This window comes from Falco cherrug, chromosome 3 (assembly GCF_023634085.1).
Source record: "Falco cherrug isolate bFalChe1 chromosome 3, bFalChe1.pri, whole genome shotgun sequence".
Classification (NCBI taxonomy): Eukaryota; Metazoa; Chordata; class Aves; order Falconiformes; family Falconidae; genus Falco; species Falco cherrug.
This window is the reverse complement of record NC_073699.1, coordinates 75,704,873-75,732,792: the sequence shown is the minus strand read 5'-3', so window position 1 is coordinate 75,732,792 and position 27,920 is coordinate 75,704,873. Positions and strand designations below refer to the sequence as shown.

At 40.1% G+C, this 27,920-nt stretch overlaps 1 protein-coding gene across 1 annotated transcript; it reads left to right on the top strand.

Moving 5' to 3' along the window:
• Positions 1–846: 846 nt before the first annotated feature.
• Positions 847–26,927, top strand: SLC6A19 (solute carrier family 6 member 19). The gene is made up of 12 exons (XM_005443790.4): positions 847–4,208; positions 11,958–12,098; positions 13,637–13,774; positions 15,069–15,250; positions 15,995–16,105; positions 16,887–16,999; positions 19,322–19,450; positions 20,921–21,077; positions 21,790–21,994; positions 22,551–22,710; positions 24,887–25,049; positions 26,259–26,927. Exons 1-12 carry the CDS (start codon positions 4,007–4,009, stop codon positions 26,466–26,468), a joined length of 1,911 nt encoding a protein of 636 aa, XP_005443847.1. The 5' UTR covers positions 847–4,006; the 3' UTR covers positions 26,469–26,927.
• The last annotated feature ends 993 nt before the right edge of the window (positions 26,928–27,920 follow it).

The window sequence follows — 27,920 nt, the reverse complement described above, 5'->3', positions numbered from 1 at the left end:
ATCACAAGGAAAGGGCCATACTGTATCTCATTCCTGAAACTATGACTGGAGGTGAAACACATATATTGACACTGCTCTCTGCTTTTCTTAATGGCTTCAAATGAAAGGAACTGGGTTTCTTGAAGAACAGGCCGCTGTCCTGCTGGTTGGTCTTTGTCCTCCTCTTCACAGGATGCAGCCAGAAGAGTGCAGTGCCCTCCAGCCCATGGTGGAGGGCAGAAGACAACAGGTGCTTCAGCCAGGTCAGTCAACTCAGCTTGTTCACAGGAGAGAAGAACCTGTCCTCCTCCATACAGGGGTGGCTCCCTGCAAAGCAAGTCAGCTGTGCTGGCTCAGGAGTGCCTGTGCCGGTGTGAAGGGAGACCCCTGAGGGGTCAGAAGCAGGAGCAGCTGCTAGGTGGTCATTTTGGGAGAGGTTGTCAGGCCCCACCTGCACTTCAGGGAAGGATGGCTTGTCTCCGAGCCAGGGACAGTCCCTGTGGAGCCCAGGCTACCACAGACATGTTGGGGGCTGCCTGTAGCCGGGAGCCCCTCCACCCAGGTGGTACCACATCATGGGCCAGACCTGGCCACCCAGAGGGAAGCGAGCAGCTCCGTCCTTGCTGTTGTCTTGATCTACATCCCCAGTATTCTCCTACTGCCATGTCTTTTCTTAACTGCTACCCCCTCTCATACTCTTTCCTAACATCTTCATTGTCCTGCAAGATGAAAGACATTCTCATATAAGAAAAGGAATATGCCCATATTCTTTCACAAATGTGTAGGTGTGTATTCCAGTGAAATATATGCATTCTAAAAGGCATATTTTTCCTTTTGAATAAAGTTTTTGTAAAATTGTGAGTTGCATATGGACAAGATGGCTTACTTTTTTTGTATGGTCTCTTTTAACTTTTTGAAAAAACAATACATTAAAAATATGGGGGTAGCAGACAAAAAGACAGATTTGTCATTCGAAATGCTTTAACACAAGTAATGCAATCTAAATGTAAGATCAATTTTCTCCGTGATTTATAATTAGCGGTTTGCAAAACATGTCTTGTTTGGCAGCCTATATTGTGAAAGGATTGATTTCATCCAGATTTATGAATTTTACCAAACCCTGTGGGATGTGCCAAACCTAAGCCTTGTGTTACTTGAAGGGGAAGTTCACCTCGTCGGAGCGAAGGAAAGGGGCTCTGTTGGACAAGCAAGTGACTGTGGCCACCGCAGAGCAGCCCCAGCCTGTGCGTTCAAATCCACAGGGTGGCAATGTAGACAACCCCTGCGTGCGACTGTGGGTCATGGTCAAGCTGGTGCCATGGCTACCGCAGGTCCTTCAGAAAAAGACGCTACGCCTCCCAAGATCATTAGCCATGCAATTACACCGATAAGGAAATTTGAGCTAGATGCTATACCAGCATATTTGCTTCTGCAAATATTTAACAACTGACAGATAACAACCACTGGAACCTGGCATTACTGAAGTAAGAGAAACTTCTCCAGAAAGACATTTCGGATTTATTCAGTAGAAAGCTATCTGGAATGTATTTTTGGATCTTGATAGAAACTGCTTGCACATGAAACTTGGAATTTTTCAGATCACCCTAATACAAGTGTGAATTTATTTCATATCCTCTCATTTTGCCTTCATACAATCTGATTCCTAAAGGAAGCTACATTCATTCCTTCCATGTCAGCTTGCACTATGCTTAAAGAAAAAGATGCTATTTTAGGTTCAATAAATTCTACACAGAATCTGGATTGTCAAAGATTTCTGACTACACAGACATTAGATTGTAGCTGTAAGATATGTTGTGTGGACAGTATGTAATCACAATCTGATTCAGTTATTGAAAGAGGTTGTACGTATGACTTCGCAAAGATTTAGAACTAAAGCCTACAAGTCAGGGAATGTAGAAATATTATGGGGAGGATGTTGGGTTTTCTTCTGTGTCTTCTGTCTGGTCTTTACTACTGCCTCATATTCCCTACAGCATGAATACTGGGATTATCTTCCTACAGTTCAGGAGGCAGAATAATAACTCAGATTAGTTGTGAGCTCCTGGACCGTACAGTTTCTTGCTATTGACCAATAGGTCAAAGTCTTTCTGTTAAATTAGAAGTCGAAGAGCCGCAATTTGGAAGTTCTCTATTGCCACTTAAAAGTGAAAACTGATTTTTCTAGATAAGGAAAGTACAGTAAATATAGTCTTTTTGGACCCTCATAGACCAGCGGCCGCTTGTCCACCACTGGATGTATTAGCCAAGCTAAATAGGAGATATAACATGAACAAAATCTAAGTAAAGATCTGATGGTGATGATAAGCTGTGCTGACAGTAGAAATGATGTCTAAGGTGAGGTTACTAATGCAGTTCCTCAAGGATCAGTTTAGGAACAGTCTTTTGCCATTCTTCTACTAATGACCAAGGACAAAAAGTAGTAGCATGTTAGCGAAATACTCATGATGCAATCTCCGAAGTACTGTGAATGCTGAACATGTATCATCCTGGAAGAACTGAGTAGCTCAATATACTGGAGTATCAGAAACTGGGTGAAGTTTAAAACATGCTTTTGGTAACTTACAGAAAGAAGTTCTGCTGCAAGCCAGGAAATCCTTAGTTGTAACCACTAAAAGAGGGGAAAGGTGTTGATCCAGTGGTTAATTAGGAGACAGCTCGTCAATAGAACTGACAGGGACATGAAAAAGGCAAGTGCTATCACTAGGCAAACTGATAGAGATATTTCAAGTCAAATTAGAGAAATACTAATACCTGATTACAAGGCACAGGGAAAATCCACCTGGGCTACAATATACAGTTGTCCACATCAAGGATGAAGACTTCTTCTGCAACTTTTCAACTCAAAAGATAATGAACAGCCTTCTCAGGGTATAAGAGGACTGAAAATCTAGACTAGCCTTTTAGAAATAGGGAGTACCTAAACCCCAATTTTGAATTGACACAATAAGGTTGCAAAGGGATGCTGTGATAGGTTCACCTTTTGCAGGGGCTAGACTTACAAGATCCCTTCTAATTCTTTGTTTTGACCACCCTGTATCATTGCATGCAATGAGCTGACAAAATTCTTTCCTACAACACACACTGTGTTAGATTTTATTTCTAGTTTTCAGTGGCGAGTACTTATCTTTTGATAACACTGAGATACAGATGGCACAGTCTTGTTATGATTTGTACTGAAAGAATGAGGATGTGAGTAGTATCTGTGATATTTGTTAACCAGTGTATCTTTTTTATTTTTGACCAGTGCATCATAGGGTCATAGAAAAGATGAAGGGACCTTTGATTTCAAGCCCGTTTACAAGAAAGTTGTTATAGTCTTCAGACCTTGTTCTATAATGATTAGAGGTGTTAGGGTAAGCAGATTATGCTTATGATTTTAAAGGTCAGATTTTATAATCCCTTTCATTCTTCATCTTTTTTGTCAGAGCATTTAGTAGGGTAGGATCTCTTACAGAGACGGAAGAACATGTTTTGGCAATTAACAGGGAACATGCAATTCTGTAAGCATACACTATGGGAAACTGAATGTGATGGTGATTCACAAGCAGTTTATCTTCCTGATAAATAGTATGAAACCTCTGTATTCAGTCTGTGGCCAGTGGAATCTTTTTACTCCATATTTGCTAGGGCTATATATGTATTTAAGTGAGTTTAAACAGGGGAGTGGCAAGGGGTGTTTCATAACCTTATAGGCGATTACAGTTTATAGCCAAATTATCTCCTGAATTACATTAGCTGAAATCAATGTCTTCTACTAGATGAACAGACTGTTCCATAAAACCTTGACAGATAAAGCATTAATAAGTGTCAGAGCTGACTTGGTCAATCGAATGATTTGCTGACACTTCTTTTTACCACAAGCCTGCACTTTCAAGTTTAGTGCCAAAGGTTCACTATATATAGCTGAAGACAGCAAATAAATGATCTCTTTTTGCACAGATTTCTAACTAGCTGCCTGTTTCGTTATCTCCTCACTGGGGCAGCGTTTTCACTCGGGAACTAAAATATGGTGAAGCTACAGTTGCCCAATCCTGGCCTGGAGGACAGGATACCTTCCCATGCAGAACTTGAGGTCCTTGAGAAAGAAGAGGCAGACTCCAGACCAAAATGGGATAACAAGGCTCAGTATATGCTGACGTGTGTAGGGTTTTGTGTGGGTTTAGGAAATGTGTGGCGGTTTCCGTATCTCTGTCAGAGCCATGGAGGAGGTATGTCTTTAATATATCTTAACTAACTTTGGCTATAAACTAAGTTTAATCTCTCTTTTGGGAAACAAATAATAGCATATGCTTAGAACTGGTCAGTTCCTATAAGAATAGCGATGTTCATCTCTAGAAGACCGTCTTAACGGAGAAGGTTTTTTCACAGGTTATGAGCACCCACTGAAGTCATGTTAGTGATGGAAGAAAAGGAAGGGACTGTTTTCATTTCGGGATGTGGGACTGATCAAATCAGTCTTGCACTGTCATGTACATAGCATATTTTCTCAATCTAAAACTGATGTTACTTTGCATGCATACATATATATAATGTATATTTTAAAATATTCGTAAACTTCTTGGGAGTGTGATTCTGATCACAATCCCAAATGATCTTTTCATTATAGGGTTTTCATTGGTTTTGGACTAAACTGTGCATCAGCTGTAGGATCCATGCATGTGTAATTATTAATAGGAGTAATAACGTGAAAGTAGTTAATGTTAAGAATATGTTTTTAGAAGCTAGTGTTATTATGTCATTTAAAATCCAAATGTATGCTATTTAGCATATGATTTCCTGTGACTCCTTAGGGTTCAGGTTAGGACTGCAGGACCACACTAAAAATTTTTCATTGTTTTGCATTTTGTTTTTAAAGATCTTGAGCTGATCCAATGTTTAAATATTATATGACAACATACATTCCTCATTTTCTGACAGTCTTTTCTGCTCACTGCCTACTTTTTATCTGCATTTCACTCTGCCATATGTGTAAAAAGTGTTTGTTCCTTTGTGATGTTTGATCTTGAAAGAAAATTTTTGGCTTAAGAAACAGTATTTCAAAGTAATTTTTATTAAATGTACACAGTAAGATGTTAAAAACTCCTCTACCTAGTTAGAGTAGGGACCAAGGAAGGCTCTCTGGGGAGCTGCTGGTACAAACTCAGGGGTGTTGAACAACAGATGACTCAGTTACAAGAAGAGACACCTTTAACATTAAGATTTTTCTAACATGGGCTGGTGTTTAGAGTTTGCAGCTCAAATTGAAGGTCATTTGCAGCACAGCCAACTCTTGCAACAAAAAAAGTTACAAGGCACTAACCCCCTTTCCATGTGTAACAATTTTAATTTGAAAAAGTGGATGGATATCTCCAGAATTCATGGTACTCATTGGCTTTTCAGGTTCTTCTACTTAGAAAGTGGACATGCCTTCTTTCCCAGGGTTGTTTCATTGGCACTTTCCTGCTTTTCTGTCTATCTTTCCTTTCCCTCATGTTCTAACCATATGAAATGCAGCTGAAAAATAAACATCCAACAGATCCAAAGAACTCAGTATGGATCATGGTTTTTTGACTGATGTCAGTGAAGAATTATCAATTGCTTTTGTGTGTTCGTCAGTACTGTTTTAATTTATCCTGTGGCAGCAGTTATTTTTCTTTCTTATCAGCTTGTGGCTTGTCCTTGCTCAGGAACACTAACACCAGTTATCCCCGGCTTCTTGCTTCCCCATGCTTCCCCAAGAATCTCTCTCAGTCAAATTTTAGGCAGAAGGTGAAAGGCAGCACATAGTAAAGAAATTAGGTGGCTGGCTCTGGGCTCAGAGCTACTGTACAGATATGTGTCCCTGTAGCCAGGCTTGCTACTTTCTCTGTCAGTTCCTATGCAATGCTGTGAGGCAATACATAAAAGTGGGCAGCAATGCCTTCCCATGGCTTCTTAGAAAAGACTTCTCAACTTCATCACATGTGAAGGTGGAGAGCTGTTGTCTGATCCTTCTCCCTTCCCTGCTGTACCATGCACCTCAGCCTCTTCTGGTAGGGCTTAATCCATCTCCTGCCACGACTGCCATCCTCTCAATGCAGTGCCTATTCTCCAGCTTCTCCCTTCAGTTAGAAAACAAAAACGGCTCTGGCTGTTGTTTGGATGGATGGCTTTGAATTTGAACATGTGACTATCTGTATTGTAAAAACAGATCTTGAAGTTCTATTTCTGAAGATATTTTGGTGCCGAGACATTTTCTACCTCATGCAATTTTCTGGCTTCTGCTTCCCTGTTTCCCATTCAGCCATGCTCACAGCACAGCAAACGCCCAATAGATGCAGCAATCTGCATCGCTTTGGATTGCACAAATGCTTTTAAGTCTGGCTTGAGCTACCTCCTGTTGGAAATGCGTATTTACTAGATATTTTGGACACATTTTGCCTTACTCTTTGCCACTCAGCATGATGGCCAATATGATTCATTTATCTTTGCTTTTGTGTGACCAGGTCAGGGACACAGATGTGCCTCTGTAACAGAGTAGGGGCAAACTGCAACATCATGCACCTTCTTCCAAGTTAACTAACACAAAGCATACACCACAATCATGAGTGCACTGACAAAGCTCCATTTTCGCTTGGTCTGTCCAGTGCCTTTACTCTGGAATATGTATGCCTTCACCCTTTGTGTCTTCAAGGTACGTCTTCACTGAATCCTGGATGCAGAGCAGCAGGAATCCCTGCTGCTGCTCTTTTTCATTGGAGATGGGGATTATGCTGCTCCTAAGTCTGTCCCTGGCATGATTATTTTATAGACCCATAAAGCTCACTTTGGATAAGGTGGTGGATTATGGCCATGCATTAAAAGATAGACAAAAATGCAGCTATTTACCACACAGCAGGTATCTGCAGGGGATAAGAAAAAGTCCTATGTGATCATATAATTAGAGGTTGTCTCATAAGGTGCATGCAGAATCAAGGTTGTATAGACTACCTTATGAAAATAATTTCTAATTTCTGAGGGCTGACTTGCTATCTTAACTTCTTTCTTTTTGAAATATGAATTATATGGATGAACATTTGGAGTCATTTAGTACGAGTGAGGTCTGGTAGCAAGGGTGTAGGTATTTCAGCAAGGGCGCTCCCAAATGAGGCTGGATGTTCACCTACTTTGTGAATCAGTGCTTGCACATTTTATATCCCTCATGAAACATAAACAGACTACTGTGAAGTATAAAATTTACCCTTGTAGTACTTGGACTTCAAGGAAGGTGGATTTTTCCTCTGCAAATAGACTGTGGTGAAGGTAGTCAGGAATACTGAGTATATAGATAACTCTGATTTTCAGATCTTTGAACCTAAATCTAAAATTATATGAGAGCTGCTTCTTCCTACACACAACATGACAATAGTGTTTTAACATTGTGATATACAAAAAGAAATGGGTGGTTGCATAATTTACTTATTTTGTTGTCATAGACTGTGACTTTATATTTTTAAAAATTGAATATTTACCCCAGTAAAATTTAATGGAGTAAAACACATTTTACCTTTTTAATGTCTTAGAAGTTGTAAAATACATCATTACCACAGGTGAACAAGATTTCAATATACACACAGTGTAAAAGCTACGGTGTTTGCCTCCATGCTTTCAACAGTTTAATGAGATTGAAATTTCCTTTCATTTGATAGCTATCTCTGACATTACACATAGATTTTGTTTAATCTTTATTGAGCAATATCCCATTTAATCAATGGTTAAACATTTTTGTTTCGTCCCTGTTGAGTATTATAAAAAAGAGGACATATATTTAATGTTTAAACCACTGATTAAAAAAAAAAGTCTAAGTCTACAGCTCGCGTATGTCTGCAGTAAACCTTGCCACTGCGTGAGAGAAAGCTTTTTTATTTCTGTGTGTGCCACACTGAATGAAGTGACAGTAAAACATCAGCAGTTCCTCGCTGGTACTGGTACCCTCACTACAGTAGAGGTCTAAGGATATGACAGTATAGAAAAACATCTCCATCTGAAGTCTACCTGTCTTCCCTTTATGAGGAGTTATTTGAAAGCCTTTTTTTTTTTTTTTTTTTCATTTTCACATTTGAAACTCTTAGATTAAAGAGAGAGTAATATCTACAGGTGTCCAAATCAATTACGTGTTTTGAAATACAGTACCAAAACGGGATAAGAATCTAGTATCTCAGCTGTAAGGTTTTCAGACTGGAAGATTACTCGTTGTTTATATACATCTATACAGCATTTATTTTCAGATTATTGACTTATTTGCTAGGTTTATAAAATAGTGACAGCTTAAAAAGCATTGATTTATTTTTTTTAATGTCCCATATAGCAGCTTTTCAGAGTTGTTATCACTTGTAGCTTCTTTCAGAAAGGTTGGGGAGATATTGAGAGAAATGGAAAATAAAGCAGAGTCAGACTTCTGAGCTGGCTGTTACAATTGAACCCTGGAAAGAGAAGAACCCAAGAAAGAGCAAAAAGTGACATACATACTTGAGAACTGCAGTTTTATTTCTCTTGAAAATATACAAATATTCCTACAACTAAATATTGGTAGCTTTATTTATTTGTCCAGTTCTGACATGGCACACCCTGCATTTTTAACTCATCAGAGCTACCATAACACCTAGCCCTTCAAACTAGAGATTTTAGTTTTATCTGTTTGCTTAGGGATATAAATTCTGTACTGCAGGTGTGTACACGCACCATGTACTTATGTCTGGGATGACAAAAGGGGTGAACAGATACCCACCTTCCCCATTTGTGTCCATCCCAGAACCTGAAATTTATTTCCCAGTAATTCCAAGGTAGCAAGGAAGCCAGGGAGCTGTGAGCACACAGTTGGGCAGCACACCATTTTCATGTGATAGATGGCTCCACGAAGATCATCCTTTCCCCTTTTTGTGGCTGCACAAGGTCATGGAGTCCCCTTACCTGACTGCTCTGTCAAAGATGTGGCGTGCTGAAAGACTTCTTTTGCGACATCTTAATAAGGGGACTTCTGTAAAGTATCTTGAAACCTCAGGAAATACTCTGAGGTTGATAGAGCACTCATGGCATGTCCCCCACAGAAGATGGTTCAATTCTGAGAGTCTTTTTTGCACTTTGGTGCAAAATTTGGTGCACTGTGCTGGCAACAGGAAGGCTTATGGTGTAGGGACAGTGCTGTTGCTGAATCTCGCTGTCTTTGGAGGTTGAGGCATGATGTCTACCCAGGCTGCTAGAGCTGTGTGAGTGGAGGTGCACATTTAAGGTTTACAAGGATGTTTCAAGTATAGAAAAAATGGAGTCAAATCAGAATATCAATCAGACTCCTTTCTACTGAAGGCAAAAAGCTGAGACTACCTTTGAATGCTTTCTAAAGGAAATGCTTTTAATGCTTCATAGGAAACAGCCTGATCTTCCCTCCCTTCTGCTAACAGAGATGGTAATTACCAAAAAAAAAATATTTTCTTTGACAGGTATGTTAAGAAACAGGTGGTCATAGATCAAAAGGACTATAAAGACTGTGTATTTTTTTATGCAACAAGATCTTTGACCGGGGGGGGGTGGGGGAGAAGGAATTCCTAATCATGTCCCTAAGTGATCTTACTGTGACCTGATGAAAAAAAAAGTTACATGTCTCCATTAGCAGCAAAGACGGTTAAGCAATGCACCTTAGCATAACTAACTGCCAGTCCATTCTTAAATTTCAAGAGATGATTTAAAATCACTGCAAGTTGAGTTTCAAAGGGTGACAAGGACTTACCCTGAGCACAAAAATTAAGAGTATTTGGATCACGTAGCTGTACAGATTCATCTTCTGGACTTAATTACTACCGTTGCTGAGGAAGGGCTTTACCACAGAGAAACGAGTTTGTGGTACAGAAGAGACCTATCTGGCATCCCAAAGGGGTGGTAAAAAGAAAAGCTCCAGATAGAGCAGCTGTACAAACTCCGTAGGGCCAGGTTTCAGACTCAGGAGCTGTCTTGGGCTTAAAACAGAGAGAATGCTCTGGAACTGAAACTTTTTAGCATAAACGCAACTATCCTGTCCTTATCTCATCTTACCCTCATGAGAGCTCCTGGACAGAGTGCGAGGGGGGAAATTGTGCCAGCCTGGCACGAGGTTGGAGCACACAACATATTCCTGTCTGCTTGCAGCTCCATGCAGTGACACATAGCTGTCTCTGTGAACGGCCAGAGGCCCTGTGTGTGGAGCTTGTCCCACTGACCCTCCCATGTAGGGAGGAAGCCATCAGAAGTAGGGGGACAGCTCTCGACAGCGAGGGGGCATGCATCATGTACACTGCAAAAATCCTGTTTTCTATGAAAGCAAGAATAAAACAGTTAAAAGAAGTGTTATTCACAGAGGATGTCATATCAGTAAAGAACAAATTCTTTGATGCCAAATCTGCATGCACTGCATGTCTAATCAGATGAAGAGGGGCCGTTATGTGCACATCGCTCCATGTTCCAGCACAGTTAAGCAAGTCCATACAGACAACATGGGAGACACCTTTAAAAATGCCAGGAACTGAAAGGACAGAGGGAGTCAGTTTCTTGCAGTGACTGAGTGTGAGGCAGTTTCAATGAAGCCCAGAACCTCTGCCAGTGCTGGGTAAGACTTCTGCATCATCAACAATGATGCCAGGGCACAGGCAGCTGAGAATTACATCACCATTCCTGGTGTAGCTGTATTTCAGCAGCCAGTCAACAAAAAATATATTTACTGGTGCACCAGTGATTAGTCATTCAACCTGCTGTGTGGCATGTGCATTTTCAAAGTGCTTAGCATTTTGAATAGTATCTCATGTATTCAAAATGACTGATTTTGATTAGCAAATGTTAAAAATGTCAGTGAAAGACAGGTGAGTAACTAGCATTACACAAATTCCATAGGAGTGGAAAGCAAAAAGTATAGTTTGCTAACTTCATTATAATAGTGGCCACTTGATACAACAATATTGTTTTTAGCAGACTTTATTGAAGTGCACAGAAAGTGAAAATTTTGCAGTAATGGTAGTTTCTACAACTGGTGTAGACAACATCAAGAAGATACCCATGAAGCAGACAAGCATGCAGTTCAGCTTTTTGAAAAAACATTTGACTGCCTTGGTTTCAAAACTATAGTTTCCATTCTTCAAATTTCTTCTTTCACTCACAATCTGATTTTCATTGTGTACATGAGGAAAAAGTCAGCAAATGCCCAAACTTGAACCATTCACATACTGTTTTTCACTTTTTTAATGCACTAAGATTATTTACTGCCTATCATTAGGAAGTTAAAGACTTTTTGTAACAACAACCATAATTGTTATTATGTATAACATGTAGCAATATTCAAGCATTTGACTCTGCACTTTGATATTCCAGTGTGGTGCTCTCTTATCTCTCACGTCCCAGGTACACTTTGTTCAGGAAGAAATTAATTTTAAAAACTTGTCCTATACTAACCGGCTTTGTCATAATTAACAAGGTTTGAACCCTGAACTTCAGATCTCATCTACTCAAACATAAAAGCTGTTGAACACAGCTGCCAGGAAGTTATTGGTTACTTTATGCAGACAGCCCCAGGCTCCTGCCTGATGTTTCAAGGCATGTTGCTTAGTTCATTCAACTCCTTCATATAATTTGCATGATTCCCGATTATAATAAAGCCATAATCTTTTGCAGAAAAAGCAAAGGAAGTCATTCCAGGAAAGTAATTAACTTTCCTTCACCTTACCTCCTCTTGTAATACCAAGGTGGCTTCTTCAAAATTTAACCTTGGGAGTATTTTTGTTTGTCACTTGGAAAGAATAAGAATCCCTGCCTGAAACCACATATGTAATGAAGTTACATACTTGGGCAATTAGGCAGAAACACTGATCAGAAACCGGAGAACGGTTTCCACAAGCAGGCCTACAAGTCACTCACTATGTTAAAAGCCCACAAATCTAATGTTTATGCTTTATTGTAGTACTTCACTGATGGGAAATGGTCTTTTTCCTTATCCATTTCAGGAGCCTTCATGATCCCTTTCCTGATTTTGCTAGTCCTGGAGGGTATCCCCCTGCTTCATCTTGAGTTTGCCATTGGCCAAAGGCTGAGGAAAGGCAGCGTGGGTGTCTGGAGCTCTATCCACCCTACCCTGAAAGGGGTTGGTAAGTCTGAAGAGGATGCAAAAAGCCACCTGAGAAAGCACAAGTTTCTGAACTGATAATCTGAAGAGCAAATCTTCAGGATTTTATTCCGATGTGCCATAAGAAATTCCAGGATATATTACTTTTCCCTTCTCACTAACACTCCATTGATAGGTCAAACTAATCATGATGAGGCACTACAACAATATCGTGTCCACATTCCCATGTAGGTCTAGCTAAAACCTTCCTCTAATTTGAGACCAGTTTGGGGCTTCAGAGGTATTTTCTGTATTATCAATATTGGCTGGTTTTACCATTAAGTTGAATGTTTAAGTGTGCCAAAAATTTGTTCTGTGACTGTTCTGTGGATAAATAGCTGAATCTTTCCCTAAGCTGGTCTACCAGACTTCAGCTTCATGTAATGTTACTTCCTTACATCTGAGAGAGCTACCATGCCAAAAGCCATGGAGGCAGTATTTTGCAGTGAATACTTCTTCACATCTGGACTAGACTTCCAAGCATCCAAACACTCCATCTAACAATGTAGTAAAAGCAGCATTATGCACACAGCATGAAAAACTCCACAGATACCACACTGGAAAGACAGGAGGTGCCATCCGAACATGAGGAAACACTGTGAGGGTGAAGAAACTCTGGCACAGGTTGCCCAGAGAGGTTGTGGAGTCTCCATTCATAGAGATATTCAAAATCTGCCTGGACATGGTCTTGGGCAACTGGCTTTAGGTGGCCTTCTTTGAGCAGGGGGTTTGCCCAGATGACCTTCAGAGGACCTTTCCAATCTCAGCTATGCTGTGATTCTATGATAACCAAAGACTTGAAAGGGAATAAATGCAGCCAGTTAGGACTATTGTTGACATCCACTGCGTCTGTAAATCAGTTACAGAAGATACTTGTTCATTGCATCTGGTATTTTTCAAACTTCTTCAGAACCTAAGAGCCCTCAGGAGCTAATCATTAGCATTTACTGTCTACCAGAGAAGTCACCAGAGGTTGATTGCTTGGGAGCAAGCAAAGGAGAGATACCACCTTGAATCCTGCACCTTTTCACAGATTGTGCCTCCTGGCACCCATCCATCCTATACACCACCACCTCTGCTGACCTCTGCAGTGATATTGTGGAAGAGGAAGACAGTCTGGGTCTCATTTAGGCAAAATCCCAAGTCAGTTGAGATTTACATGTACCCAGCATCCCAAACTCCCCAGATATCATCTGGCAAGACTGTGAACAGGATTGTGTGGTGTCTGTAAGGAGTTAGTCCCCCCATAATGTTGTCTACTATGTGAGTCTCAGTTTCAGTCCCAGAGTAATTTTAGGCTGTAAGTCTATGTAGGACTCAGCTGGCCAACCTTTAGGTAACAAATTTACAGTGATTTAACCTACATCCAAAATAGAGGAGAGGGGAAAGGCTATAATCCCTGTAATTAAGGTGAGGAGGAGAGTGGGGAAAGGTTGAGGCTCATACTTATATATTTTGATATGTCTTGAAGATGAAAGTATTGAAACTTACATTGAATTGTTCTGATTTTATTTTTTTCAGGCATAGCAGCAATGTTTGTATCCTTCCTGGTGGGTTTATATTATAATACTATTATTGCCTGGGTAATGTGGTATTTCTTCAACTCTTTCCAAGAGCCCCTGCCTTGGAGCAGCTGTCCTCTCAATGACAACAGAACAGGTATACGTTATGAAATATTGTATTTTGTTCCACAGCACATTCTTCTGTTTCTAGCAATTGGCCTAATTGAGCCTCTTTCTGTAAAACAACAGTAAGGCATGGCAGTCCTTTCAGGAACTTTATGCTATTTTGATACTTGTGTTTTGTAAAAATTCACATTATATAAAATGTGATCAACACTTAATCTTTGAGACAAACTTTGACCTTTTATATGAAACTTCAGGGCTGATTTTGATAGATGTGTTCACATACAGAATATTCTCTGCACTTTGTAGTGAAAATCTAGCATAAACATTAACATTTTCCAGATTTAGACAATGTGTTTCATCCATCTCATCACCAACAGCCTTCTGTTAGCATATTGAAAAGGAAGGGGGGGGGGGGGGGGGGGGAAGAAAAAAAAAGAGAAAAGCATAATCCATAGGAAACACCTGTATCTTTCAATATGACAACAGTCTATAGCTCCTTGGATACTGCTTGGTGACAGCAGCTTTGTTTTTCGTAGTCAGTCCTGCGTGAAACTGTATGAAGCAGGTTTTTCTGATGGGTCAGTGAACAGCTCTTCAGAGAGCTTTGCACCTCACCTCCCAGAAGAAGTATTAAAAGCCCCATATAAGGGCAGGACAGGGCAGAATACTGCACAGGTCAGCACATTGCAGGGAGCTGAGAATCCAACCTCAGCTGGCAAGACCTTGAACGATGCCCCACAACAGAGGAAGACAAAGTATTGCTGATTGTGGGAGGAAAAGAGTTGCTTGGCTGCAGGCTCTATCAGGCAAGAAAGAGCAGGATGCACGCGGAAAACCCAATGTTGTTTGAGTTTGGGTTGTTTTTTTTTAAGATGAGGTAGGAAGTGTACAATTATTGAAAAACATCTGCCTTACCATTTTTTCTTCTACTAAAAAGAAAAAGTGTTCCATGCAATATACATACATTTATGCTCAGAAATCCCTCTGCACTTTCTCTGGCACAAGAAGCTTCTAATCTCACATTTTTGGAGGAAAAAAAAAGAAAAATTATAGAGACAGAAAGGTCTCTGAGTGAGCTTCAAAGATTTTATATGCATGGTTGAATTCATAGAAATAAATAAAAATTCTGTATTAAAACCCCTGGTAAAAAATTGTCTTTCAAATCTCTTGTTTCTGCATGAAACCAGCCTCCAAGAATCTGAAATAAGCCAACAAGAAATTCATTGGCATTAGGGGGTATAATTTAGAACACTGGATTTTATTATTTAACTTCCTTTTTTTCAACTAAATTAAAATACCAAGTGACAAACATTTTGTGGTTACAGGTTACATAGAAGAGTGTGCCAAGAGCTCTCCTGTAGACTATTTCTGGTACAGAGAAACATTAAACATCTCCACTTCCATTGATGAATCAGGCACTATACAGTGGTGGCTTTTGTTATGTCTGACATGCGCATGGGGTGTACTGTACGTGTGCACAATCAGAGGCATCGAAACAACAGGAAAGGTACTCTATTTGGGAGTTTTATGAGATTATATAAATTATGACGTTGTGATTCCTTATTGATACAGACTTAATCTTACTGTAGAAACTGCCGGTTTCTTGAGTAAAAAAGCACGTCTAAAGCTTGGTGTGTCATCACGGGGCCTGCTTTTTGAAGATGGAAACCGAATGAATGGAATTTGATTTGATTTATGTGGAGATTATTGTGAGCAATTTGGCTTCCTTGTCCTTATAGGTCCTAGTAAAGCATTCCTTAGGTATTACCACCTTAACATTAATATTGATCTTTAATGCAGGATCAAGGGACTCTGTCTTTTTCCTATGGTCATTCTCTTCAAAACATACATGTACAGATTTAAGAGGGTTTGTGCTAGCCCTCATCTCTCTGAAAGAGTGACCAATGTTTGGCTGCCCAGCGAAGCCCTAAAAGCCCATCCTTGCATCAGCCTGATCTCAGGGTGTACATTATCTTTTATGCTGCTTTTGAATTATCTGAGTAAAATTTCAACCATGACAATTTGTCTTAAATAGAGCACTGTAACTGTAAAAGTGGTTATTATCAAACGGCACATACTGTTCCTCTTGAACATAGTTTTTCTGTAGTCTGTTAATTGTGACTCACTTGAAACCTGTCATTATTGTTAGTCACAGTACCTTGTTTATTCCCCCCTTTTCTTCCCTGTGGTGCTGTTTTTATTCAAGTGTTCTGTTTTACTTAAGTGGTTTATTTGCATGTTTCTTGTGCAGGCCGTGTATGTAACATCAACTCTTCCGTACCTTGTGCTTACCATTTTTCTCATCCGTGGCTTGACACTGAAGGGATCAACCAATGGAATTGTGTATCTCTTCACCCCTAACGTAAGTCACTGCATGGTTTGTCCCTTAGTGAAACACAATGTAGCACACTCTGTAATTAACAACCGACTGAAAATTAGTGCCCTCCATTGGTGCTTTTCTAACTGTCCCTCAGGCACCTTTAAAATCTTGATTCTGGGAGGTGAATCCTTTGCATCAGTGTAAAAGTAGACATGTACACAGACATTCTCTGTCTCTCTCCCTGCACCACACCAAAATCTGTTACAGAAAATGGAAAGATCATCACAGAGCAATACAATGGGGTTGCCATAAGGGGACTTGCTTTCTTTTCCTGTATTCTAGTTAAGGACAAGTCTGACTTTAAAGCACAAGTTGTGCAGTTGGGAGTAGAACCCATCTAATCAGCACAGCTATATGGACAAAAGACCTAAGCAAGTAGTTTAACTATACAACAATTTTTAAACAAAATAAAAAGGGGTTTCATTTTCCATGAGAAGCTCTCAGAATGTTCATTATTAACGCTAAATAATAACCTCCTTTTCTGGAAACCGGCATGGCAGCTGTCAGCTATGGAAAGTAACTGGTTTATCAATTTTCAAACTATTTGCATAAAACCTGCATATAGGGTTTTTTAGGTGGGGGTTTTTTTTGGGGGGGGGAACTGCTAAGTTTGACAAAAGTATTGACCTATTTGTTGACATTCTTCAAAAATAGTGAGTTCTACATGGTTAGTGTTCTTGGTTTAATTATTGTTTTAAATCCCTTATATTCAGTCTAAATAGCGATGTTGCATATGCTGAAAGCTGTATGTCTGATGCCTCAGGTTACCGAGCTGGCTAACCCAGTGACGTGGCTGGATGCGGGTGCTCAGGTGTTTTACTCTTTCTCCCTGGCTTTTGGAGGCCTCATTTCATTCTCCAGTTACAACTCTGTTCAGTGAGTAGCCAGTCAAAAGCCAAATTTATATGAATATTTCATTCTTTCAAATGAAACATGTCCACTTTCTCCCTATTGCTATGTTACTTGGGATTGGGACACCAACCCCTCAGCCACGTAAGGCACATCTCCTCTGACTGATCCTAGCTCTCCTGAGCCAAGATTTCAGGTCCCAGCACTGGCTGACCTCCTGCACAAAGATGTGTTGCAGGCTGGAAAGAAAGGGACAAGCTCCCACCACCGGCTGATGAGCAGGAGCCTCCTTTGTGGGAACTCTTGATGCACAGTGATGCCCTTTATCTCTTGCACTGTTGGAGCTGGGTGATGGTACACACATTTTGCAGACCACAGTTTAAATCTTTAGCTTAGAGATGAGAAGATATAACTAGGAGTTTTGAAATTCAGATTCAGTTCCTTTCTCTATATATGCACTGGGGCCAGGGAAGAGATGGAGCGTGAACTCCTGTCACCCAGGGGCTGACCTGGTCTGCAAATTACAGCGCAGTGCTATATTCTATGCTCTCCCTCACAAAATACTGGAGCAACCACCAATGCCTTTGGTGCTGGCCATCCCTTCAGCACTGCCCTCTTGAAAGACAAACTGTGTGTCATTCTCTGAACCTAGTATTTTCAATAAATGTCTCCCAATTAAGTTTTGGATATCTGGCTTGGTTGTGCATTCAGAAATCTGTGTTTCGGTTATGGCTCAGATTCAGCCACACCACACCAACATTTCAGTCACCGATGTAGTTCCTTGCCACCACTCCTGATTTCAGATGTTTTTTAAAAGATCATCTGTAACTTTTGGTGCCTGCGAGTCTTGGTGTGAGGTGACAAAGCCCTGCTTCAGGTCCAAGTCAATGTCCCATAACCATGGGGGGGCAGGGATGAGAGTGTTCTGCATCTTTCCAAAAGACATAAAGAAAAAGAGCATTGTCCTCCTGCTTTTCCAACACACAGGCCTGTGGCACCAGACCATGTTCCTTCAATGCTCAGTCATTCATGACTTCAGGAGGAAACTGCAGAAAGTCATGGAATTCCCATGGAGATATAAAAAGAAAAAAAAAAAGTGTGTCTGTGTGTGAAATTCCACAGTTACACTGATGTTGGGCCACCTGCAGTCCAGCACCAGCTGGACCAGGTGTGAGTCACTCTGCTTTCAGATGGTTTAATCTGAAGTATAAATATCTCAGGAAATATCATGAGGCTTCAATGCCATCAGGGATTCAGTCATTCGTAACAAGGAGGAGCTTGAGCATCTTACGCTCTCTGAAAGGAAGGAGTATTTTTATCAAGCCTATCATTGAGAATCTTACACAATCATATACACAAGAGTATGGCAAGGAATTTCCATTCAGTGCCCTCTGCCCAGCAGGGACCTATTTGCAATGCTATAAATGAGGAAAGGTCACAGCGTCACAGGTCTTGGCTGGGCAGGTTTGTCTTTCTTCCCCTCTCAAAAGAGGTCAGAAAATTGAATATAACAACATCATTTAATCTCAATAGCCCTCTCTTGCTCAAGAGAACTGTGATATCAACAGCTTTACAGCCTTCTCATAAAACCATTAACTAATTTAATATTGATTCTTTATCTTCTCCCTCAGATGAATGTCTCTTTCAGGCTCTGCAATTTTTTCATCTTAGCGCAGGTATGCTGGCAAGAAGTGCCCATAGCAGAGAATTCTCTACAAAGCACTGTACCTTTCACAAGGGACAGCTTCTCTGTCTGGCCTTATTAGCAAAATGGTCCATCAAATTTCCAAAACTTGAGGACATTTTGAACTATCTTTTGGCCAATAGTCAAACAAATCTGTTCCCAAGTGCTCTTGGCTCCTGCAATTTCACCATACAGAAGTGCTATGGAAACTTTTATTCACTTTTCCTTTCCGACTGTCTGAATCCAGACCTAAAACTTTCACCTTGTAGCAGAATACCCCAGCAGCTAAAATACAGCCTATGGCAATGTGTGTCTGCACACACATATGCCAGGAACAATAAGGAGGAGACATATTTTTCTGCCCCTCATGTTCTACTTTCCATGATCCAGATGTGGAAACAACTCAGGTGGTTATTCCTTATGAATAGGGTTGTTTGAAGGGAAAAACTCAACCCAAACCAAGACCATAGATGTTAAATTGCTTAAGGCACCAAGTTTTAATTCACTAAAACCATCTTTAATAGCTGTACTTGTATGCTCTTAGAGAGTATACTGATGTACCTATGCATCTGTAGACTAGTTTTTTGTTAGTCTTTGTAGCTAGTGTTTAGTACTTACTTTGGGAATGTGTTTGAAATCTGTTGTTTCTTTTCTTTGAATTACAGCAATAACTGTGAAAAAGATGCTCTGATTATCTCAGTGATCAATGGTTTCACATCCATCTATGCAGCAACTGTCATATATTCCATCATCGGATTCAGAGCCACAGAAAGATATGATGACTGTTTTGACAAGTAAGTTATTGGGGAAAAAAACCACAAAATATGCAGGTGTGTTTGGCTGGGGCAGCTCTGTTAGCCTGATGATAATAAATTTATCATATTTGAATAATTGTAGCTCTTGACCCACATGGTATTGGACTAGTCATTACTTCAAAATATTCTAATCACATGGTGTCAATTGCTTAGGAAGTAATAATTGTTTAAGCCAATTGATTTCCTACATATATGTTGCATAAGCAACCGTATTTTACATTATTCCCCGATCTTTCTGAAAAGTAATAAGGAAAAGTATATTCCATATTTTAATGGTTTTTGAAACAGTTATTTGGAATATAACTGCTTTTGTTGTAACAATTTCTATTTACACAAAGGTTTATTCAGTCTGTGGTATCTTGTTTCACTAAAATATGCTAGAATATAGTTTTAGAGGTAAATGTGAAAAATTAATTTGCAACAATGGGTATGAAACACCATGTTCTGAAAAATGTATTTATTTCACTGCATAGGGAAAAAGTTTCAATAAAACTAGTTCTGTGAAAAATTGGATCTTGCATCACATACTCTAAAAAAACAGAAAAGGATATTAGGCGGCTGCTGCTACGTCTACTATGGCTGATGTCAAATCCTCAAAGGTCTCCTGATGTTCTTGGCCAAACTATGTAGTTCTGCCTTGGAGATCACTTGCAATGAGCCACTGAAAGCACTGCCCATTTTAAGAAAGCTCCCCATGACCAGGGGGTTCTGAGAGTCCTGGCCACAGCTGGATCACAGTGTAGGTATCTCAGGTACTGCTAGTGACTCTGCATGCTATGTTGGGAAATCTCCTGAATTAATTCATTAAATTCTTCCCATTTTCATTCATTGGATGAAGCTCTACCAACCACTGAAAAATTGTTTAGAAACTTTGCAAAAAATACCCAATGCAGAATTCACAATAATCAATGCCTACTCAGCTGATATGTGGAATGAATGTATATTCCCTGGTCCCTGTGTCAGCTCTGTATTTAGGTTGCCTCCTGGAGAACTTAAATGCTTAGGTCTCATCAGAGGTACCTAATTTCACCAGAGAAATTCAGATTCCATCCTAACCAGGGCTGCCAGACCCTGTGGGTTCCAGTCAAGTTCCTCCACATTCAGCTGTAAAAATGCATGATACATAACTTGCAGACACCTTACACATTCCCAGAAGCTGCCCAGTCTGGGAACTGATGCCGGGTCTGTAGTGCAAAGATGGGCACCCAACTTTTGCACAGGTCCCGAGGCTGTCTGTCCACCCATTTAGCTGTCGTCTGTGCTATGGAAGACAGTATTGGTCCCATCTTGGAAGAAGAAAGGAAGATTTGTACATGCACAAAACTGCTGGACTTCCCAGTTTCAAAATCTGATCTTGACATTGTGCTCTTAATAACTTGACGATGAAAATGAATCTTGAGGATGCTTACAAATAAATAATTTCAGATTACTTGCATTTCATTTTTTCAGAAATATTCTTACTCTGATGAATGCATTTGATTTGCCGGAAGGTAATGTAACCCAAGATAACTTTGAACAAATGCAGCAGCTATGTAACATTACTGATCCAATGATTTTTGCAAGCCTGAAGTTTGAATCCTGTAATCTGGAAACCTTCCTGAATGATGTGAGTTTAACACCCTGACTCATATTGATACCATAATTATGGTAGGAATGTATGGCAACTTTTTAATTTCTTAATGCTTTTTCTTCTAAGGTTGTTGTTTTTTTTTATATATTTCCACTGATGTTACACTTGGCTTAGAATGCTCTTGGACTGAAGAATTACTTTGATATTGAAGAGAGAAACTGTTTAATTCCTCTGAAAAGTATTGGCAATCTATCAGACTAGCAACAAAACACACAAGTGTTCTAGGCTGGCCTCACATAGCTGGCAAAATAGCAGCAGGTATTTCTCTGGAACTCACTGGCTGCAGCTGTGGTAGGACAAGGTGACCAGGGAGAGACTCCCAGTGTGAGGAAGCAGCAGGAAGTCCTGTCCTGATCAGCATGAGTGCGTCACAGCACAGAAAGAATGGACCTTGACCCTGGGGTGAAATAAAGTTAAAAGAAGAATTAAATGGGTGCACCTTGGGTTTTTTTGGTTAAAAGGGTGGTGAATTACAGATGAAAATGTGTGTCCATGAAATTCCATGAAATAGAATTTGTATTATAATTGCAGTAAATATGTTGTTGCATTAGGAGGTCTTTGTGGAAGCAAAAAGCCCAAGTATTGTGGTATGGTGTAGCATACACCAAGTCTAGTGAATACAAATGTAAATTTAGGTGCTGTATGATGTTACCGAGCCTAATTTTGGAGCTTCTGAAATCCTCCACAGGGAGTTGAAGGAACTGGCCTAGCTTTTATTGTCTTCACTGAAGCTATCACCAAAATGCCTGTCTCACCTTTGTGGTCCATTCTCTTCTTCATCATGCTCTTCTGCTTGGGTTTGTCATCTATGTTTGGAAATATGGAAGGTGTGCTTGTACCTTTACAAGATCTCAAAATTATACCCCCTAAAGTGCCTAAGGAACTTGTAACTGGTAAGTGCTCTTTTAGAGACAAGTGACCTTCCCCCTCCCCAGGGAATAACTCGTATGCTGAAAAATCAATGCACCACCCATCTACTTTCAGATCTGTCATGGTCCTAAGGCTCCTAGATAACCTACTGAAGGTTTTCTCATGTCCCCCAACAGAGCAGCTCCTGTGAGGTACCCTCTGAGCCTGCAGACAGCTGCTCACCCATGACTTGCCTGTCAGCCTGCTCACAATGATTATCACCCCCTCTGTTGGGAAGCTGAAGGACCTAAGCCCTTCACTCAGGCAGGATTTCCCTCGGTGCAATACTGTCCCACAGACAAGGAGGAAGAAGACCTGTTCTGTCTCCTCAGCCTTCTCCCATTTTGTTTGCAACATCTCCCACCTGTGCAATGTTAGGAGAGTTTTGACATTTTACCTGCATGAAAACAGGCCTTCTCAGAATATCATCAAAAAATATAGTAGTTACTTATAAAGCTTTCTAGCTACTGGGAAAATATCTTACTTATTTTTGTTTTGCTTTCTTTGCCTAAATGTGCTGTTGTTTTGTTTTTTTCACAGGTCTCATTTGTATGGGGTCTTACTTGTTAGCTTTTATCTTTGTGCTGAAGTCTGGTAATTACTGGCTGGCTCTATTTGACGGTTTTGCTGGCTCTATTCCCTTGTTAATAATTGCATTTTTTGAGATGTTTTCAGTCGTCTACATTTATGGAATAGACAGGTATGAAATACAAGTTAAACATTACTAGAAACTAGTGCATAAATTGATCAGTTATATAGCTGCAATCTTGCTACATATCAGTGCATAGAATTTCTGTTACAGAAATCTCTGAAATTATGCAACTGTAGTTTAGGGTTGCTTATATGACTTAGGTTTCTAAAATGATTCTCAACAAAAAGAGAAAATACTTGCTAAGAGTGCAGTGGGGATTTTTATTTGTACATGAAAGGTTTTCACTTTAGTAATACATTATAGTAGATAATGCTCTGTAACAACCAGCTAAAATAAACACATCCCTAAGATACTGCAAGAAAATATTAAGCATTAGCAAGTGCCCTAGACTATAATAACATGAGTGCAAATAATTTATTTTTAAAGTAGTCATCAGAACATACGTATTTGCAGCAGTTACATAGTGCCACTAGAACTCATTTACATTTTAAATACGGTGAGATTTACAATAAATCTTCAAAACAGAGGTATATCCCAGGAGTGTTTGAAGTTAATGCTAAATGATATTGTCCCAAGCAGGGATCTCCAGGCAGGCTGCAGATACTGTTTTACAGCAGGATGCAAATCCAAGGCTACCGAGATACGTTCTTATCTGATAGATTCAGGACTTTATCAGTTGTAGCAGTGAGTAATTATCCTAGCACCTTTCTAGGGATGTAATAAATCAAATTTTGCCATCTTTCTCTTCATAATTAATACATGAAGACTATGAAAAAAGCACGGGGACTTCAATTACCCATAGGTTTTGCTTGAACCTACAGACCCTCCAGCTGTGCTGCTCCTGGACAGGGGGTGAATGCCCTTGTGGCCCATCTTCCCATACTTAAAGTTTGATATTACCTGAGGAGGCACAAATCAATTTAGGTAAATTAGATGAGCAGAGGGAGTGCCCTAGAGAAAGGCAGCTTATTTTAATGTGTTAAGAACAGAAAAGTCTGTGTTGATCACTTTTGCTTCCCTTTAAAATCTCAGAACACTTTACAAAGTCAAATTGAAATTATTCCCAGGACACAAACATGGGCTGAGGCCACAGAGGGGTGGGAATTGATTCAGAAAAGAGCTTCACACTGAACTTTCATGCTTCTGGCCAGTACACATCGCTGTAGCCCCTGCCCAAAGGTGGTGGTATCTGCTCCAGATGAGTCTCTGTGACCTTTTTCTGAGAAAGGGTCATTTGTAAAAAGATGGTGCTCCTGCTTGAAGGAGAACCCACATGTTATTCATGACACTCACATGAACTACACCTGGACATGCTCTGCAGCTGGGACATGAGGCTCCATATAATTTTAAGAATGATACCTAGATCTTAGAATGTAGGAGTGAAAATAAAATAAATTTACATAGTAATTGAGACTCAACTTAATCCTGTGTGTTGTTCATAGCTGTAGGACCAACTGAATAGTCCCCTTAGACCTACCCCCATAGGATATGCAGGAAAGGCAGACAAGAGGACTAACAACAGAGGCCCCAACCTTCCAAAAAATAAGTATTTTTTAAGAAGTGTATGTACATGGTGCTGCATCATATGTAGAGGTCATAAATTAGTTCATGACTGATGCAGAGAGTATCACTCTGAATGCGGGGATTGTTTCTTCTTACCGAGACATTTTTGCCCCATTGTCCACGGCATGTTCCATGAATAACCCAAATAACGCCTTTTTAGGTGTTCTTAATAATGTGTAAAGTTAAATATTGTTTCAGTACTCAACCTGAGGAAAATGGTAGAAATCCAAATGAAGCAAACAACATGCATAGAATCTAATTTTTTAAATTACTTCCATTTGCTATTGCTCTTTTTTAATACTGTCTCATTCCTTTTAATTTATGCAACTCTAAGTTGCTTACCAAAAAATTGTGAAACGATACTGCAATTCGTTATAGAGAAAGTCCACCAGCACTGACTCTTTTGTGGCAAAACTATTTTGTATACGCTTCACAAACTGCTTGAAGAAAGTTCATTTCCAAAAAAAATTCTTCTGTCTTGCTACAATAGCTGCCTTAATTTGAACTACTTTTAGTAGTTTGATGTTGCTATCAACCCTCATCTCACGTTGACATTAGCACAGTCCTGGGAAGCACAGCTAGGGATAGAGCACCCTTTGAGCAGGCACCCTTTGATCTTGATGAGTTTTTACTGTCCTTAACTTCCTGGGTTTGTTTCTAGGTTTAACAAGGATATTGAATTCATGATTGGACACAAGCCCAATATTTTCTGGCAGGTTACCTGGAGAGTTATCAGTCCTCTCATTATGTTAGTTATCTTCTTCTTTTATTTTGTGGTGAAAGTCAATGAAGAACTGCTCTACAGCATTTGGGATCCTAGCTATGTAAGTATATGGAACCAAAATATTTATTTAGATTTATTTTATGTATTCTTCTTTAATCTAAGAGTCATAGCCAGTCATATTCATCTCCCACCTGAAAGTTTTCTGGTAGAAAGCTTACTACAAGACATAAAGTAATAAAAAAAACCAAAACACTTAAAAAATAAGTCCTAAATTCAGCTGTGATGCCTGCAGCTGGTATATAGCAACACCTGAGTAACTTTTCTGAACTGGAACAAAACCAAAGCATATTCCAGTTGTCAGGCAAGACTGAAACAGATGTCAGTTCCCCAGCAGGAATTATAGAAGAGCTGGAAGTGTCGCAACCTTTCTGTGTTGACAAAGGACCAAATCTGTGAAGCCATTTTGATATTGCACTTGTTTCTGTGTGCATTTTAAATCACAGAACTGCAGTAGTGCTGGAGAGCTTCACTAACAGAAGAAATTGATAATAATTAATATTGATAGTCAGATTTCTTGTTTCCTCTTCCAAATGTATTAGCATGATTTAAATTATAATTGCAGCAATGAGTTACCTACTTTTCCTTTCCTCCCCTTGCAGAATAGACAGCTGTATGTGGTACAGAGAAGGGCATGTTAGAAAAAATGTGGGTCCCATAATTTTCTCCATCACCCCATCTCTTCCCTGACAGTCTAGCTCTGCTTTTTGTTTGTTGCCTTATACTAGCTGCCACCCTTAAAGCAGAAACAGTCCTGCAAGCACATTTAATTTCTAAAGATGGCTTTTTATTTTCATGAGACAGAGGCAGAAAGGGAGGGAAAGGAAGGCAGGGAAATGGGACTGCTTTCTTCTCTCTTCCTTGGCAACCTCTCTTCCTTCTTAATAATGTTTCAGCCCTCCTGCACCCTTTGACTTCAGCCCTCCTGCCCAAAGGCTGTTTGGCCACCAAGCCCTGGTGGCCTGTGAGCCCCCCCCACCCCCCACGCCTTTGTGCCTGGGAAGCATGCCAGGAACACCACCAGCCTCCCTTCCTGCCTTTTGCTTCTTTCACACCATCTTCTTCCCATCGCTTTTGAGTAAAAATAAGTCCAAAACAGCTGGGACTGGAAACTGCTGCGGAGCAGGCAAATTATAGTGCCATTGTGGCTAGCTGTGCCTCTGGTTTTGATCTGTTGAATTATCAAATGTGTGCATGTTCCCAGGTATTTGCTCCTCATGACTTTCTGCAACTTGATTGTTTGCTCTTTCAGGAGAACTTCCCCAAAACACAGAAGACTGAATATCCCGGTTGGGTGTATGTTATTATTGTAATCCTCTCCGGAGTGCCTAGTTTGGCCATCCCTGCCTTTGCCATCTATAAAGCCATCAGAAATTGCTGGCAGAAAAAACATGATCGTACAGGCCTTATGACCTCCACATCTGAGACTTCTGTTAATGGAAACTTAAAGTGTTCAACATAAACCACTTTAAAAAATGTGGAAGAATGCTTTGTCAGTGAGACAAGTAAAAATATTTTTTTTAAGAATCCAGAGTTAATTTTATTTTCATAAAAGGATAACTATGTGTTGTTTCCAGGTAAACATATGTTTACGTAATAGTGCAATGCACTGTAAAGAGTTAATGGCTTGGATTCTGGAAGCAAAACAGCCACATTTGCAAGTGATTAGGGCACCAGGCCAAATCATTCATCCTCCTGTTTTTGAGGCCAGCTTGTCTGAAACTGGCTTGCAGTTCTGTTTGGAGATGCACTGCACTTGACAGGCCATAAGTGACTCTTCCATGTGCAATCATTCTGGTTGGGTGGCCAACATGAAGGGTAACTGAATACTGACTTCTCTTGCACATTAAATTGTTTTTACTTTACATGCCACTGTGTTGCACAAAGTCACCAATATTATTTGTCTCATGCAGATGTTTAAAATATTTAATAAAAACATTTCAAAGTATGAGAATAACAGTTTGAATAACTTATAATTCTGGATATTTTATTAATTGCCTTTTACTTCCAAGTTCCCAGCAGATAACACTGCTTTTGCTGATGACAGAAGAGATAATCTTGCAATGGGGCAGCAGCAGTTCAGGAAATAGCAAAATCTGCTTTGCCTGGCACCCGTGATGAGCAGGGGGTGTGCCACTTGCCTGGGAGGTCTGTGCTGATGGGGCATCCACGGCACCCAAGTGGTGCAGAGCTTCTTGCCCTCATCTGTCACAATCAAGGTGGCTAGCTCTAATTCACATACACACACACGCACACACGCATATGCACACGCCCACCTATGTTACAACTATTTCAAACTTTTAACTTCCATGTGACCCAGAGGAGCTCAGTTAGGAGTCCCATTCCTTCTGTGGTCACTGGAGAGGGAAAAGAGGCACCGTTAGAGCACCCAGGCTGAATGCCAGAAGCAGACAGTGTAGATGTCCCCTCCGGACAGGTGGTCCCTTTCGTCCAACTGTCTGTGTACGAGAGCAACACACTTGTATCACTTTGCAGCTCTTCCTGTACCCACCTTTTATGACAAATTTACACTCTGACACTCCTATTAGGAGTGATTATAAGATCAAAATACTCTTTTACAAGAAACAGGGATATTTAGGGTATACCTACTTTAAAGTGTGTCTTTAGATTAGTATATCTGCTCTAAATAGAGAGTAAAGTACCAGGCATTGTATGTGCATTTGAATGATTAAATTCATTTGCATTCCAACTCAAAATTTGTTATTATTATTTGAATGTGAGTAATTATTACAAGTATTTAAAGATGTTACACTGTAACAGGAAAAACAATTTTTATCAGATTTTCCTGCTGAGAAAAAGCTCAGCCACCAAGATTGAGTAAAAGTGGCTTTGAAGTGGTCAGCTGCAGGTGGCTTGTATGGAAATCAGTGTGTCACCGGAATGGCTCCAGCAC

What these genes read in the sequence shown, in the direction of transcription:
- SLC6A19 (XM_005443790.4), top strand. Translation starts at nt 4,007, where the DNA reads ATGGTGAAGCTACAGTTGCCCAATCCTGGCCTGGAGGACAGGATACCT. An exon ending in TGTATCTCTTCACCCCTAAC is followed by an intron (nt 16,106 to 16,886) that starts GTAAGTCACTGC and finishes CTGATGCCTCAG; the next exon opens with GTTACCGAGCTGGCTAACCC. An exon ending in GCCTAAGGAACTTGTAACTG is followed by an intron (nt 21,995 to 22,550) that starts GTAAGTGCTCTT and finishes TTTTTTTCACAG; the next exon opens with GTCTCATTTGTATGGGGTCT.